The sequence below is a fragment of the Cibotium barometz genome, chromosome 1, assembly GCF_041138505.1.
Source record: "Cibotium barometz isolate CiBa-2024 chromosome 1, ASM4113850v1, whole genome shotgun sequence".
Classification (NCBI taxonomy): domain Eukaryota; kingdom Viridiplantae; phylum Streptophyta; class Polypodiopsida; order Cyatheales; family Cibotiaceae; genus Cibotium; species Cibotium barometz.
Window position 1 is genome coordinate 62,136,944 of NC_141046.1, and position 16,769 is coordinate 62,153,712.

General features: G+C 44.9%; 1 protein-coding gene across 2 annotated transcripts in view; it reads right to left on the reverse strand.

Moving 5' to 3' along the window:
- Window positions 1-16,769, reverse strand: part of RRF (ribosome recycling factor, chloroplast precursor) — an 85,368-nt gene that overhangs the window by 57,043 nt on the left and 11,556 nt on the right. Inside the window, exons 2-4 of one of the 2 annotated variants that reach the window (XM_086804691.1) lie at window positions 12,399-12,548; window positions 12,269-12,323; window positions 11,977-12,072 (exon numbers count right to left, since the gene is read on the reverse strand). In XM_086804691.1, coding sequence (XP_086660817.1) covers window positions 11,977-12,072; window positions 12,269-12,323; window positions 12,399-12,548 — 301 coding nt within the window. Of the gene's footprint in view, window positions 1-11,976; window positions 12,123-12,268; window positions 12,324-12,398; window positions 12,549-16,769 lie in introns of those variants that run through there. The other variant, XM_086804700.1, reaches the window with a different exon arrangement.

The following is a 16,769-nucleotide window of genomic DNA, read 5'->3' on the forward strand; positions in this document are numbered from 1 at the left end:
GTACGGATGCAGGTGTGGAGGCTGCTGCAGATTTTTGATTTCTGTTTTGCTGCTGCGCTGAGGTTGATGCTGCGCTGAGGTTGCTGCTGTGCTGACTGGTTGGGCAGCTTGGCTGCTGCTGCTGGGCAGCTTGGCTGCGCCTGCTGTCTGGTTGGGCAGCGTGGCTGCACCTGCTGGGCAGCGTGGCTGCGCCGCCTGGGCAGCAGCTGAGCAGCCCACGCCTTCTTGTCTGGCGCCCTGCCCTCTCTTCAGTGCTTGTGCGCTGCTCAGCGCTCTCTGCCCTTACAAGAAGCTCCAATCTCAAGCGTTGCTGCGCTTCACTGCCAGCTCGACTGTGTGCTCCAGTAGCTCCAATCTCAAGCGTTGCTGCGCTTCACTGCTAGCTCGACTGTGTGCTCCAGTTGAAGGCTCTGATACCAGTTGAATGGGAGAAGAAGAATCAGGGTTAGAGATTCATGTGGGAGACATACACAGAGAAGCAAGGGAGAGAGAGAGAGAGAGAGAGAGAGAGAGAGAGAGAGAGAGAGTTATCGCAGGCAGGCGCCCTCAGTGCGCCTCGTTTCCGTTGTTTGCCAGATTTCATGACAGGCAGTCGTCACCCCCAGCAGATAGTCGCCATCAACAGGCCGTTCAGCAGAGATACGCTTGCCCTTTGTGTGATCGACATCCTTGCAGAGAAGACAACATACCGCCTTTCGTTATCAGTGGAGCTGCTTGCAACAAGAGGTATTACTGTAAATACAGCAGGTACACTAGGGTTTCTAGCAAGTACTGCAGGTTCAGTAGGGTTTCCAGCAGGTGCTGCAGTACAGTAGGGGTTCCTCGAGGTACAATAGTTTCCGCAAGTACTGCAGGTACAGAAGAGTTTCCAGCTGCCGGTACTGTAGGTACAGTAGGGTTTCTAGCAGGTGACTTGCAGGTACAGTAGGGTTTCAGCAGGTGGTACAGAAGAGTTTCCAGCCAGTACTGCAGGTACAGTAGGGTTTCAGCAGGTACTGCAGGTACAGAAGAGTTTCCAGCCAGCACTGTAGCAGGTGCTGAATTTGGGTTTGAGAGAACGAGTTTTCTTTGCTTTTGTACATGGATTTGGATGATCGGCTGCTGCTGTTGGCGACATGGCTGCCAATAGCCTTAACATGGATCTTATTGAGGAGATGATCGAGAAGGATGTGGGTTATGCTTCAGATGCCTCAGAGCAACAAAAACGTCAAAGGCTTGATGTTGATGTAAGCTATACTCCGGTGAATGTTGGAGAGAATGCAGAGGAAAGTTCTCAGGCACCTTCTCCGGAGTTTGCACGTTTGCTGCAGATCACTGGTGAGCTTCTGCAAGAATATGTGAAGGCAAATAGCGTGCAAATGGCTGCAATGGATAATAGTGGTGTGGCTGATGTATGCATGGAGACTCCTTTGTTGCTACAACAGCTAGCAGATTTTCATGATCGTGCTGCTATCTTTTTCTTTACTGGGCGTATTCCATTGTTGCCTCGTCTTAGAGCATGGCTGGGCCGCTTGGTGTCGCCTGAGGCACTTGAGGAGATTTACGATGGTCCGAGAGGCTTTTATGAAATACTTTTTCGCACTTCGGAAGCCCGTAGGGCAGTCTTGGAGCAGGTGCCACTTTTTTTGGATGGGCAGTTGGTTCATGTGGTTCCGTGGAAGCCTATGGCAGAGTACCAAGATATGTTGCGCCAGGCTTGCCCAGTTTGGGTTGAAGTGAAACAATTCCCACCAATGTTTTGGCGTGTTTTACCAAGTCTCATGCGAGGTATCGGTGATGTCTTGGTGGTGCCTCGAATGACATCTAGAAACCGAAATCGTCTATGCATGTTGTGGAATACTGGGAGACCTAGGCCGACACATTTGCGTGTCAATATGGCTGGGCTGCAACCTTTAATGTATGAATTGAGGTGGGATACATTTGCTGGCCACTGTTTCAAATGTGGTGAGATGGGCCACTTTGTCTCCGAATGTCCTAAGAAAGAACAAGTTGTTGCTACAAAGGATATCCTTGATGGGCAGTTGCCCGTGGAAGATGAGCATGATGCTCCTTCACATGATGCCCAACACATGGATGTACATGTGGATGTTCAGAATGAGGTTGAGCAACCATGGGTGGAAGTACGTGGTAAAAAGACACGATTTGTTGCCCCGCGGGGGGATTTCTCAGATGCTGTTTGGCGGGGGCCTTTGCGTGCTCATCAGGGGCCCTTACATACATATGCTCGTCGCCCTTTGGGTTCAGGTGCCCAGCAACAGACCAGGATTGAGAGGCCGGGAGGCCAACTATCTCAGGGTACAGGGCCTCTTGGGGTGGATAGAGTAGAACGCTATCCTATTAGAAATCGCCTAACAAAAGAAGCACAACAACAATTGCCTCTTGTGTTTGGTTCGAAGGGTGAGGTCATCTCGCCATGGGATGGTCATTACCCTTTGACACGTGCTCGGGAACTCCAAGGGCAATCTGAGATCACAAATACCATGTCTAAAAATGCAATGCTTCAAAAGGTTCGTGATTTGGCAGATTGTCCTGGGCCTAGTACACGGCCTTGTTGATTCCTTTTCTGGGAAGGCTTATGAAAATTGTACAATGGAATGTAAAGGGTATTTCTTCGCGCCAAAAGCAGTTCAGGCTTTGGCGTACAACTTTTTGTCATGGTTGGGATGTTTTGTGTGCAGTTGAACATAAGCAGCATAAGTTGGCTGGCAAAGCCTATGTATATAAGGGATTTCATGTTTTCTACAGCGGACATCCTGCTTCGCAGTCAGGTGTTATGTTTGCTGTTCGTTCGCAGTTTCAGCCTTCTCTTGTGATTCAAGATGTTCATGGAAGATTTCTAGTGATACAGATTGTTTGGGATGATACGCCTTTATGGTTGTTAGGGGTGTATGCTCCAAATAATGCTCGTGCACGCCGTTTGCTGTGGAATGACTTGTGTGCTCTTTCAATCTCTCATCCTGGCTTTGTGATGGGGGACTTTAATATGTGTGTCTCCAGGGAGCAAGCCACGTCGCCTCATTCTGTAATGGATGGCCCGGAGAGAAAGGCGTGGGAAGCTTTTGCAGCAAGGTCGCTAAAACAAGACATGTGGTCTTGGTTGCATTCAGATGAAAGGGGTTACACTTATGCCTCACAACAGTTTCGGGGCACTTATGCTAGATTGGATAGGATGTATATTTTACATCAAGATCTCTTTTTGCCAGACGTTCTTACTATGATGGTTGATCAGCAACAGGTTTTGTCAGATCATTGGCCGCTTGTGTTTGAAATGGTCTATCATCCTGTGGATGCATATAAAGGCTTGTTGGGACGCTTGCCTTTGCGCTTAAATCACACTTTTTTGGAGCATGAAGTTTTTGATGTTTATATGCGTCAGTTGATACGACATTTCTCCACAAGAGTGTCCATGGCTGATTATCATGCTTGGCCAGTGTTCCTTACCAACACTCGGAAATTAGCACGTCATTATGGTCTTGCTAATGCCTCTATACAAAAACAGCATGTGGCCCTCCTTGAGTCGCTTTTAAAGGGCTTGCAGGCGTTCATGTTTACTGACTCTATGGATGCTGAAGTTGCGGATGCCATAGAATGGCTGAAAAAGGAGCTATCTAGGGTGCAGGAAGCACAATATGTTCGCTTTAAACTACTTGCACGTCTTGATGCTTTGCGGGATGCTAACTGTCAATCTCATCGCTTCTATGATAAGTTGCATCAAAAACATATGCGTGAGAATATTGTTAGGCTGATGGATGCCAAAGGCAACCTTGTTACTCAACCTTCTGAGGTTATTCAGCATTGCATCAGGTTTTATGAAGATTTGCTTGCCCCTCGAGAGGATGTCTCACCGGCTGTCCTGGCTGCAAGGGAGTCATTGTTTGCTGAAGTACGATATCAAGTTGACCCTGATGTGGTGGTTCAGTTTGATGCTCCTGTTACTCAAGGGGAAGTGGAAGCTGTTCTCTCCAAACTTCCCATGGGAAAGAGCCCTGGTTGGGATGGTTTGACAAATGAGTTTTTCCGAAAATATGCTGATCAGCTTGCAGAGCCTTTGACGCTTATTTGTCAAAGGGTTTGGGATGAGGGATATATGCCTGCCGATTGGAAGTTGGGCATACTTCGTTTGTTGCCCAAAGTCCCTTCGCCTACTTCTTTGGCTCAATGGCGCCCGATCTCACTTATGGGTATTATGTATAAAATCTTTACAAAGATTTTTGCCAATCGCTTGCAGAAGGTGCTTCCTACTCTTGTTCATCCGTATCAATATGGATTTGTGCATGGCAGGAATATTTTGCATAATATTCTTAATGTTCAAATTGGAGTGGATTATGCCAAGGCAAAGAAGCAAGAGATTGTGATGGTGCAGCTGGATCTTGAAAAAGCTTTTGATCATGTCAGCTGGTCTTTCCTTTCTCAGTTAATGACAGCCATGGGCTTTGGTCCCAAAATGGCTAATTTGGTGCATTTACTTGGCTCTGGCTCTATCACGCGGATTATGCTCAATGGAGGACTTTCGGATGGTATTTCTCTCACCCGTTCTCTCCGGCAGGGCTGTCCTCTTAGCCCTCTTTTCTTTGCCATTGCCACTCATCCTATGTTATCTCGCCTAGATGCTATGGCATCCCATGGTGAAGTGGTTGGTTTGCATCTCCCTCATGGCAAGCAATTGGTTGCTCAAGCCCTTGCGGATGATACTTTTATGTTTCTCAGGGCCGAAAAAGCCAATATAGATCGAGCAATGGAAGCTTGGAATAATTTTGCATTGGCTTCTGGGCTGAAAATAAATTCATCAAAATCAGCCCTCATTGTATGCACGGAATTTGATCTTGAGGCATTAGGGTGGCAAGGCCGTGTGGTGCATACAGGAGACATTGTTCGTCATCTTGGATATCCCGTGGGTGTGGATGTGGACCCCCAAGCGCTTCTTGCTTGGATTTCTGCTCGGATCTCAGATAAATTTGTGTATTGGAAAGCTCAAGGGTGGCCTATGCATGTGAGGGTTAAGGTAGCTCAGGTTATTATGCTTAGCATGATTTCCTATTTTTTACCTTTGCTACCTTGGACGCACAAATCTCTCATCCGTTTGGTTGCTCCCATTCGGTTTATGCTGTGGAAGAGGCAAGGAAATATTATGGGTCAAACATGGATAGCTTGGAATCACATTACGACGCCCAAAAGAATGGGTGGGGCTGCTTTACTGGATGTCCACTTGCATATGGTGGCGCGTAGGTGGGCGCTTTTTCAGGATATGTGTTTGCAAGAGCACCCTTGGGTTTTCATGGCTCGTGACTTGATTGAGTTGGAGGGATTGTCACATGGGCGGACACGTGTGCAGGCTTCATGGTGGGACATTGTGAATGCGGCTCATCCTGTCCGTATTCGCTCATCACACATTTTATCGCATATTCTCCTTTCTTGGCATGAAGTTCTACTGTTGGCTCGGTGGGATCCTGGTCATGAAAGACTACTTTTGAACTCTTTGCAGTTCGAAACATTTGTGGAGTCGCGTGTCATTGTTTGGCCATACAGAGATGCTTCACGCATACGACTCAACCGCATGGTCAGGCTAGGCTTGGTTAGAATCCGAGATGCTGTGATACCTGGTCGTGACAGGCCATATTCATTTCGTCGTATTCGGCAGCACTTTAGGGTTCCTCGGACATTTCAGCCACTATGGGCTGACATCATGCATGCAGTTGAGCCTTTTACTCCATTGCCTCGGCCATCTGCAGATCAGCCTTGGCTTGATTGGGCACTATGTAAATCTGGTGACTTGATATCACTCTCAGCTAACCAGGTCTATCATAAGCTTGTATCAGAGAAAGATTGGGTTTCAGCCAAGGCCAATAAGGTGTGGGGATTGCACAAGTCTAAATCATGGTGGCAGAAAACTCTTATGAGTGGTTGGCAGTCTAAACTCCCTTACCAAGGTAAGGTTTTCATTTGGAGGATGTTGGTGGGAGCGTTACCTACACGGGATCAGCTGAGCCGTCGTAAAATTACACTGGCCTCTTGCTTCTTCTGCACGACATGCACTGAAACAGTTATGCATCTGTTCATGAGTTGTCCAGTGGCCCGTCAGATTTGGTCTTTTGTCTCTCGCGTTTGGGAGGCAGTAGAGAGGTCTACTGTTTCGGCTCATCAGTGGATATTTGGGATTTGTCCTCAAGTCATTACTTCAGACAGCCACCTTGTGATATTCCATTTCCTTAGATGGACAGGACTTTGGCATATTTGGACTACACGGAATGGGTTCATTTTTGATTCCTTGTCTGGAATACATGGGCACATTCTACGTATCCGCGGTTTGCTGCTTTGGGAGTTTTCTTCTCTTCTCTCAGCTCAGCTACTGGATGCAGATGTTATTTCCTTATGGTCTACGGCGGCTCAGCTGGCTCATCTTTGATGCTTCTATTTGGGATGCTTATTTGGCTAGGAGGCTTTCTTATTAGTGTACAGGTTTGCATGGTCATGATCCTTTAGAGGATCTTTTGTGGGGGTTTTGTTTGGGGCCATAGGTTGTGTGTGAGCCATGTGGCTGATGTACATTTTACATATAATATAAAACACCATTTCACGAAAAAAAAAAAAGAGAGAGAGAGAGAGTTGTGGGGATAAGTCAACTCATGGAAATGAGTGTGTGACTCCCCTATCACACATGTATATTGCACTAGTACACATAGTGCACTTAGTACATTAAAAGTACTAAGTGTACTATGTACTATAACTTATGGGCTTGTACACACTATAAGGGTGGGCATAATGCCTTTACCCCAACACACTCCACTGCAAAGACCTTCCTATCCCCATAAGGAAATCATGACAACCCCACTTATAGTTGATAAATTTAATGGTGATGTTTTCCATACATGGCAAGTAACACTTAAATTTGTACTCATGAAAGATGGGCTTTGGGAAATTGGAAGTGGAAGGGAGAAGTATCCCAAATTGGAAGGAGAAGAGAAAAGGTTTTGGCTTGAAAGAGATGAGAGAGCCTTAGCCATCATTCAATTAGGATTAGGAGATAGCTTCATCCATCATATTGCATCGGAAGAAAATTCTAAAGGATGCATGGGATGAACTAGAGAAGTTGTTTGGTACCAAACAAAAGAACTCTAAAATTAGTCCAAAAAAAAATTTGGATTGGACATCAAAGAAAGTGAGTCACTTTAAGATCACTTAAGCAAAATGAGAAGTGTTCTGCAACTTCTTGTGTGTTGGAATATATCATCCCCAGAGGGTCTACATACACCTTTTCGTGCTTGTACTAGTCATTTTATGAGACCCTGCAATGTCATATTTAGCAGATATTATTTAGGCATTTTTTTACCATTTTTTAGGCATTTTATAGAATTTTATGCTACTGGACAGCTGTCGGCCTACTACAGCTAGCCAGCCGACCAATTCTCTGGAGGGTATATAAGGGTGCTCACCCTTCCCCTCACTTTTCATCTCATTCTTGCATATCTGTTGGAGGTCATTGGCTGTAGCAACAGTCTCTTATGCTTGTAAGCACCTATGGGCTTCCCTCGTGCTCATTTTCAGCAATAATCAACTGTTTCCAGCCTTCTATAGTTTGTGCTTTGGGCCTACAACCTGTGATGCTCTCTCTTTCTTTCATGGTATCACAGCCAAACACTGATCTACAGGGAAGGAATTGCTACGTTTTTTTTATTGGAGCAGAGGCTTCATCATTGCTGCGTTTTTTTTCCTGCATCTATAGTGTTGGACTGCTGTGTTTTTGCTGTTAGAGGTTGAAGCTCTCTTCTAGGTGCTACGAATAGGGTTCCTGAGAGATTTGCTTTCTCTATTTCTCTTTTCCCACCCTCCCTCCCTCTCTTCTTTCTCTCCTCTTGCTGTGCACAGCTTCAGAGGAAGATATTTTCTGTTTTTTACACCCCTTTCTTAAGAGAAGATTTCTTGTCAAAGGACATGGCTTCAAGAGATTTCTGTACTGCTACTCCTCCCGTTGCTAGTCCAGCTCCTTCATTGCCTGGATCCCCTACTCCCGCTCCCCAGGTGGTTCCTCTTCCCAATCTTTCTTCTTTGAGTTTCTCTTATCCAGGTCCTACTCCCACCCCTACCCATATACCATCCTACAATCCTCCCCAAGTCAGTGACTCCATGAAGCTTACAACAACCAACTATCTTTCTACACTCAGTTATTGCTGGAAGGAGCCGGTGTGTGGATGACTATCTCCACACCTTACTTGGTGGACCCTGCTTTGAGAAGCATATTGGATGCCCGGGCTCGTCTTATCATCATCCATTGCATGACTCCATTTATACAGGCACAGTTTGTCTCTACTTGGAGTAATGCTCATCAGATGTGGACAAAGATCCAAAGGAGGTATGGGAGAGTTTCGACAGTGAAGATTGCCAAATTGGAGTCAGATCTGGAGAAGCTTACAATCGATGAGTAAGATAACTTGATTGAGAAGATTGGAGAGTTCACCCGTATCAAGCTGCAACTTGAGGAGTACGGGAGCACCATCAACAATCCCATCCATAAACTTCTTGGTAAATTGCCTACTTCCTTTGATTCTTTTAAGGATAATATTTATTTCCGTAATCCTCTCCCCCCTTTTGAGGAAGATGTAACTATTTGGCCCTCCAAGCCCTTTTCACATGATAGAACTCATGCTCGGACACATGGATAGGTTGATGGACACATGGGAACAGGGTTCCTAAAGCTGGAACTGGAAAAAGCACCAATCTTGGTCAAAAAGCAAGAAAAAGTAAAAAGTCAAACTATGTTGACCAAAAAGCTGAGGGCACCATTGGAAAGAAGACATCGAACTGGATCAAAAAACAAAAAGCCGCTTTTCCAAAAAGCCACTCTAGAGCCAAAAAGCAAGGCCCAAAACTACAAAAAGCAAAATCAAGAACTTTGGCTATATTTGACTATTATTAAAATATTTAAAAAGAAAAGGACAAAGCAAAGCAAAAGCAAGGCAAGTCAAAAAGCAACGACCCCCATCGAGTATATAAGAAGCTTGTACCCTCTTGGAGAATCATCCTATGTATGGAGATTTTGAGAAGAACCACCTTGAAGATTTATCATCATCATCATCCTCCCTCTCTACCTCCTCACACCGCCCAGCTCCTCCATCTCCACCTCTGCAGTGCCCACCTTCGCCGCTGCCCCGCTGCCGCCTCTACTCCACCCTGTGAGGAAGCGCCGCCGCCGCTGCACCTCTATGAGCAGCGCCACCACCATCAGCTGTGCGTGCCGCCTCTGTGCAATAGCCTACCGCCCTGCTTTAGCAACTCTGCCCTCTTCCGATTGCTTCGTCTGCCTCAGTTAGCAACGTCGCCCTGCTCTGTAGCATCCCCTGTAACCAGCCCTTGCGCCGCCTGAAGATGCCCGCTCTGTGCGCCTGTGACGCCTTGCTCGGCCTACTCACGCCAACTGTGCGCCTACGCCTCCAGTAACGCTGCCGTGCAGCGCCTGTCAGCTGCCGCCTGTGCCGCCAATTGAAGAAATGCCACCAACTGAAAAAACATTGCCACCACCCCTTAGGAGAAGAGCCTTGGTCTGCATTGCACCATCCTCTCTCATCTTTCCAGCTTCTCTATCCCGGTATATGCCTTTTCAAGATTCTTGTCCGGATTGGGTGTAGAGACTTTTGTGGGTATTTGAGAGCATCAGACTTGATTCAAACATTGGAAATTGGTACTAGCTCAGTGCGGGACACTTGTGGATCATCCTCGTGGTGAGCTCAGCATCAAAGATCTTGTGTATCTTCGTCGACACCCGCCCAACCTCGACATCGGCATACTTGTTTAATTTTGTATTCATTTGTTGTATTGGTCCTGGCTTGGAAAAGCCCGTGGATTGTTCCTGAAATAAATTCCTGAAAAGGGCATGGGGCCTGTTCCCCACTTAGCATGGTGTATTGTGTGAAACCCCTATACCCATTTCTGTCTCCCCCTTCTCTCTCTCTATTTATATCTCTTGGACACGTGGTTGAATTTGTCACTGCACGCTCTATTGGGCTTACAAAAGTCGTGAACCATCTCCACGACAAGTGCATGCTTCGCGGAAAAGGCAAGTTGGAGTCTGCTTTTGTTGCTTCTGACAAGGGCAAAGGTAAAGACAGAAAAGGGACCCCCAAACAACAACAACAACAAAAACAAAGGTAAAGGCAAGGGTAAACAGGATTCAAAGGAGTCCAAGGACAAAAGCAATGAATGTGATTACTGTGGCAAGATAGGACATACTCAAGCTCGTTGCTTTTCTCGTCGTGATGACTCTCGAGCAGCCAAAGCCAAGTATAAAGCCTAGAATGCTTCCAAAGCCTCTAACAAGGACAACACCAAAGACAAGGGCAAGGACAAAGTTTCAAAGGAGGGATCTGCCAAAGTTGCATACATGGCAGTCACAAATTCATCTACTTCTTCACACGATTCACTTCTCATGATCACAGCAATGACTTCTCCAGAAGAGGTCAGTGACACACCTGAAGCTGTGGAATGGGTTGGTGATAGTGGTGCTTCTGCCCGCATGACCAATTAAGTCCATATCTTGGAGGACTACCAGACTCTCTCTTCTTCAGTTTGCATCAGCGAGCTCTTCGCTTCCTGTCACCGGTGTTGGTGGTACTATTTCTTTGGGTTCCTCTGCCACCTTACATGATGTTTTATATGTACCACGGATTTCCAAAAATCTGTTTTTAGTAAGCTTGTAAGCACCTACGGGCTTCCCTCGTGCTCATTTAGAGCAATAATCAACCGTTTCCAGCCTTCTACAGTTTGTGCTTTGGGCCTACAACCTGTGATGCTCTTTCAGTGTGTGTTGGATCTCCAGTGGACAAGGAGGATGTCATAGCAATCCTTCTCAAGAGCATAACCTTGGAAGCATTTAGCTCATTGGTGACTACCTTGAAAAATCACCCAACGCGACCTTCACCAGCATTGAAGCACCCTTGATCGAAGAGGATAAAAGACTCAAAAGTCGAAGCGGGTGGACCTTCATCACATTATGAGGAGAAAGCATTCTTCAACAAAGGACCAAGAGCCAACGTGAAGTGCAATTTTTGTGGCAAACTAGGCCATATAGAGAAAGATTATTGGAGCAAAAAGAAGACTCCAACCAAGACTCAAGCAAACATATTGATCAAAGAGAAGCCAAATGAAGGGGCTTCCCAACGAAGAGACAAATCATCGGAACATCTCTTCTATTTGATGGAAGAAGGCACCTCTCACACCTTGTGTTTAACCCACTCATTGTATTCCCACCCTTGTGTAAAACTTCAAGCCCTAAGCCAACATTGTAGCCTTTGAGGCACCTGTGATAGACCACTCTAGCAAATGACAAAGAGTGTAGCTCTAGTGTATGTATGGTGGTAGTAGTTCATCACTTGAGGGAAAGTGTTTAAAATAGCAAGTGATGTTGAGTAAATGTTAGGAGCAAGGGGGAGTGCTATGTGACCCTCAATCAAATGTATGAGTTACATAAGTCACAGACTATGGCTCAAAGGCTCAAAGGAAGCCCAAATGTGAAGGTACAAGTGGGATGTCCAACCCATAAGAAGGCCAAAAGAAGGCGCCTAGAAGAAGGTGGAAAATAGCCCAAGTGGGTACTCACTTCAAGGGAGATGGTGCTCAAATCTAGGCAAGATTAAGCATATCTTATCAAGCTTATGAGACACAATTAGTGGCTAATGGAGATGTACTCAAGCCTATATAAAGGCCCTCTATCTAATGGATTAATACACGAGCTTTTTACTAAACCCCTTGTTTTGTTATTATGCTCTAGTTTTGTCATTAGCTTTGTCATTAATCTTAATCTCTTTCTTACATCTATACATTAATAATACATATACATGCATGTGTGTGTGTATGCACATATGTATGTAACAAATGCACGTGCGCGCACACACAAATACACATCTCCTTACTTAGTGTGCCCGGTATGTTGAGACACTGCAAAAGACCAAACAAGCATCTTCAAAAACTGCAAAAGACCAAACACACCTCAATTCGATCTAGTAAAGCTGGACTAGCCCTTCCTGTTCGAACAGTATTGAAATTGCCCTTCACAGATTCCAACGTCTTCTCCATCCGCTCCAACTGGATGTCGTGACAAATGGTATCAGGTTCCCCACACTTCAAGTTTGAGACTGTAAAGAGCAGAGAAAACTGAAACTCAAAGAAAACCAATCCTATGATGGCAAATTTTCTCTCGAGCTACTATCAGCTTCCACTCTGACATTATCTATGTTTCAAGCAGAAAAACAGTTAAAAATGCAGTAAAAAGAAAACCCACAGCATCTTCTTCTATAAGTTCTTTTTCAGCCTCAATGTCTTCGGTCGTGGCACCCCTGGAGGGACAATAATTCATTAAATTAGGCAGATTTCGATGAACAAGTTGAATGAAATATTCTATAAATTCCTACCTTACTACTTGGTAGTGCTTCCGGATTCTAGGAATTAAAGATATCCGCCTGGTCATCCTCCATCCATGCTGCAGAGTTGCACTCTGGGTGCATTGAAGAACACTACCGCGTCTGCAACTCGCGTGTATATCCAACACAGTATTGTGATCCCTACCTGCCAACAAAGAGCTGGAAACAAGATAAAGCAAACCATTTTTTCTCTAGATCAAAAATCTACAAAATTCACTAAAATTTTATCAACTTGATAATTTATTGGTAAATAAGTTATACTAGCAAAAAACCCATGCTAGGCTGCAGGTTGAAAGTCTCAGGGTTCTACCCATCTAGACCCTGAAGTCTTTCCACAGCCTCTAACTATCTCATCATGCAGTATTTTGACATATTTGATATACATATCAAATAAGTCAAAATACTGCACAAAGAGAGTCATATAGCAAGCAAGCCCTTGCAGATGATGTTTTCGAGTCTCTATCTAATGACGACTTGGGCACTCAATAAGGCTTAAAATTTGTCATATAGATCCGCACTATATTCTCTACTTTTTAATTTTGCAAATTGGTATCTTACTTAAGTGATCAATGATAGTTCAAATGCCATCAATGCTTTAAGGAGTCTTTTGAAGATTCATGAAAATATTCATCATTTAGTTACAAGGGAATAGTTGTCACACCCATGCAAATCCCCTACTTGGACACAATGTGCCTAGAGTAGTGGATCTCCATTACAAAAAACTAAGTCTTCTTACTATTGGAGGAAACCAAAGATATCATCAAAGAAGCCCCTTGTGAACTTGTAATCTTTTTCCCGTGACAAAATCCTTCCAAGATCTCCTAAACACTGGACAAGCACAAGATTAATCCAAATTAGCCACCCAACCATGGATCCCACAGAGACAGGATCTCCCCCGAGCATAGGGGCTAAGGGTCCATCCATACAAACTCACACCAATCAGCCCTGGCGCCCCATACCACCAGGACCTACCCTATGGGGCCATCGGTGGTTGCCTGCCTCAAAGATGTACACTCATAACTGGATTGCATCCATGGTCTAGGCACAAACCATCTTGTCACATGACAATACAATATCCACTCTATAGACTCATCCCACTTATATAGTCACCGATGAGTTATAAACAACTATAACTTATGGGATTGTTAGCTTATGAGCCTTAGCCACTATAATCAGCTTGCTTTACTAATCTTTTGGGCCCCCTAACCCATAGGTTAGCCAATCTAACTCTCAGGTTAGCCTCGAGTACATAACATACTTCTTGTCACATGCATCCCCAAAAACCAATGCCCTAGCCACATTCATTTGAATGATGGATCGTACATTTTTATATCTATTTTTGCATTTTATGTCCAAGGACCTGGCCCACAGCTATTGCATTAGCCGACTATAGCATAGGGGTAATTAAGAGCCTATAAATAGGCAAGATCATTTTCTTTTGTATTCATCTGATCCATGATAGGTGGAACAGGCCTGTGTTTACCTTTTTTTTCAGAAAAGAGACTTCTATTAAGTATGAAAAAATGTACAAGAGGGAGATTTGAAACCAAACAAATTGGAAAACTCAACCAGTCCGGTACCTCATGCTGCCAACAAGGTCCCATATGATTGGGAGTCAAAAGATGCCATAATCCCACTCTCATAAATTGGCCGTGCTCTCGCCACAACCTCGAACATCCCTTGGATTATTCCCCAAGTGGCCATGAGGGTGTGGATGATATCACTCCAAATCTTGCAAATGCACTGTGACTCATAAACCAAATTGCTCTCAATGGCCTCAATGCATCTAGCCTTCCAAATGTGCCTGGCTGCAATACTGGCAATAATCTCCCATGCACTGTCTGAGCTCTATGCTGGGGGGATGTATTCCAACTCCAGCATGTCTTGAAGACAGCACCATTGCACAACTCCTTGAGTCTTGACTGATCATAATGGCCAAATCCATGACGTTCCCTTCATACCCAAGGTCCAAAATCCATGACGTTCCCTTCATACCCGAGCTGTGGACCTAACAGTGTCAAGCCAAATGATAGCATCAAAAGAAATGTAAGCATCCTTCCTCATCCTTCCGAGGAGATGTGCTATCACAATCCAAATCCTTTGTGCTTCCCTCCACTCCCATAAGCAATGGTAAATCGTCTCTGAAGCTCCTACACACCTCAGGCATGCTGGGCTAACACCAATAACCGATCTCCATGGTTGGTGGCAAGGCCACCAAGAAGGTGTCCTCTTGTAAGAGTGCCACAACCTCCTCTGAAAGTCCTCTGAATGTCAAGTGTTTACCTTTTGGAGGCCATGTTGGCTAGGATCTACGTACATCTTGATACATATAAACAGAAAACATTGTTTCAGCAACATCTCTCTCTCCTCTGTGTTCATCTTAGTGTTTTGCAGAGTTCCTAAGACAAGAAACTCTTCCGCATGTTACATTGGTGTCGGAGGTGCTGAATTAGTGCAGGTTTGGAAAACGCACAGTACAAAGGTGGTGGTTTTTGGTTCAGACACGAAAACGCAGCCGAGTGGTTCTTCAACATCAGGTATCTTGGTGGTGCCACAATGAGGGCAGCCATGGGCTTGACTCCACTTTTGCCCTTTGGCTTTACATCTTTGGCTTCATCTTTCTCTTTGTCTTTGCCTTTTCCCTTTTCCTTTTGATCATTTTTCCATTTGTAGCATTGCTTTTTAATGTGTCCCTTCTTGCCACAATAATGGCATTCCAAATCCTTTTTGGAGCGAGACTTGCTCCTTCCCCGTTCTTGGCTTTTTCCCCTTTGTTGGGATCTCCCACGTGCATTCATTGCATTGGACTTTCCAACAGAGTTGTTTTTCCTGTTCATCTCTTCTTGAAGAAGAGCACCCTCAACATCTGCATATGACAGCATAGCATGCGAATTGCTAGTGGCTGTCCTGAATGTGTCCCAACTCTCTGGCAAAGTGCATAACAGAAAAGTGGCTTTGAACTCATCGTCCATTGCCAACTTTTGATTTATAACCTGGCTGACAATACCATTAAACTCATTTGGATGGGCTGCCATAGACGCCCCTTCCTTCATCTGAAGACCTATGAGTTTCTTCAACCAATACACTTTGCTTGAGGCACTTTGCTGGGCATACAAGTCCTGCAATCTCTACCACATTCCCCAAGCTGTCTTCTCTTCACGAATGCTGAAAAGTAAAGTGTCTGACACAGACAACATGATGGTGGATCTTGCCAGCTCATCCATATCTTCCCACTCTTCAGCAGTAAGAGAAGCGGGCTTTACACCCCTTTCTTTGATAGGCTTGTGCTGCTTCTTCTGGAGCAACACATTATAGCACTGGGTTTGCCAAATATCATAGTTATGTGAGCCTTCAAGCTTCTTGATGTGAAGCAATGAAGAGCTCTCACCTGTGGTTGCCATAGCAATATGCAACCTGTCAATGCCTGACTCCCTGCAAAATGTGCAAACACTGCACCAAAAGCACACAAAGTGCTCACAGTTGTTCTCCCAAGCTTTATCTCCCACTGCGGAAGCAAGAATGCAACTCTACTCCCACTGTATGTGATGAAATCACTAAAATCTGGTTGCTGCAGATTTAGGACAGCACCTTAAATGTGCTCTGTTGCCCTTCCAAAGTACTGTACAGCAGTACTAAATGCTCACCAATGATGTACCAAACCTGTACCGGCAAATACAGCAGCTGTAAATGAACCTTTTGCTCACTCAAATCAATGTGCAGCCATGCCAAAACTTGCACAAAGCTGTGCCAAATCTGTACCAGCAGGTACAGTAGCAATAAATGCTTTCCTGGCTGTCCAAATGAGTGAAAATCAGACTTTTACAGTACCGAACACTGCATACAACAGTCCCGAACAGAAATTGGGCAAAAGCCCCTTGACTGCAAGCTGATTTCTGAGGATTCAAGGCATAAATGTCTTGCTTGCTGCTTTGCCAAGCTTAACAAGCATAAAATCTTGAAAAGCCCCTTGATTTAAGATCAATTGCTGATCATACATGGTACATTGACGCACATGAAGGCATCCAAAGTCTTCACGGTGCTTCCCCTTGGCCACGTATACATCCAATACATGAAAGCCCCTTGATCAACACATTATCCACAGCATCAAATGCAATTGCCTGCATGCAAATCAATCCAATCGGCACAAAAGCCCCTTGATTTGCACTGCAATTTGCTGCAAATTTTGCAAATCAATACAATCGGCACAAAAGCCCCTTGATTCGCACTGCAATTTGCTGCAATTTTGCCCAAATGTGCGATTTCTCACATCATACAGCATGTATGAGTGCTTAATTGCACAATTACATCAAAAGCCCCAAATTTCGACATCCAATTTCTTGCAAATTGATCCTGATTGTGACC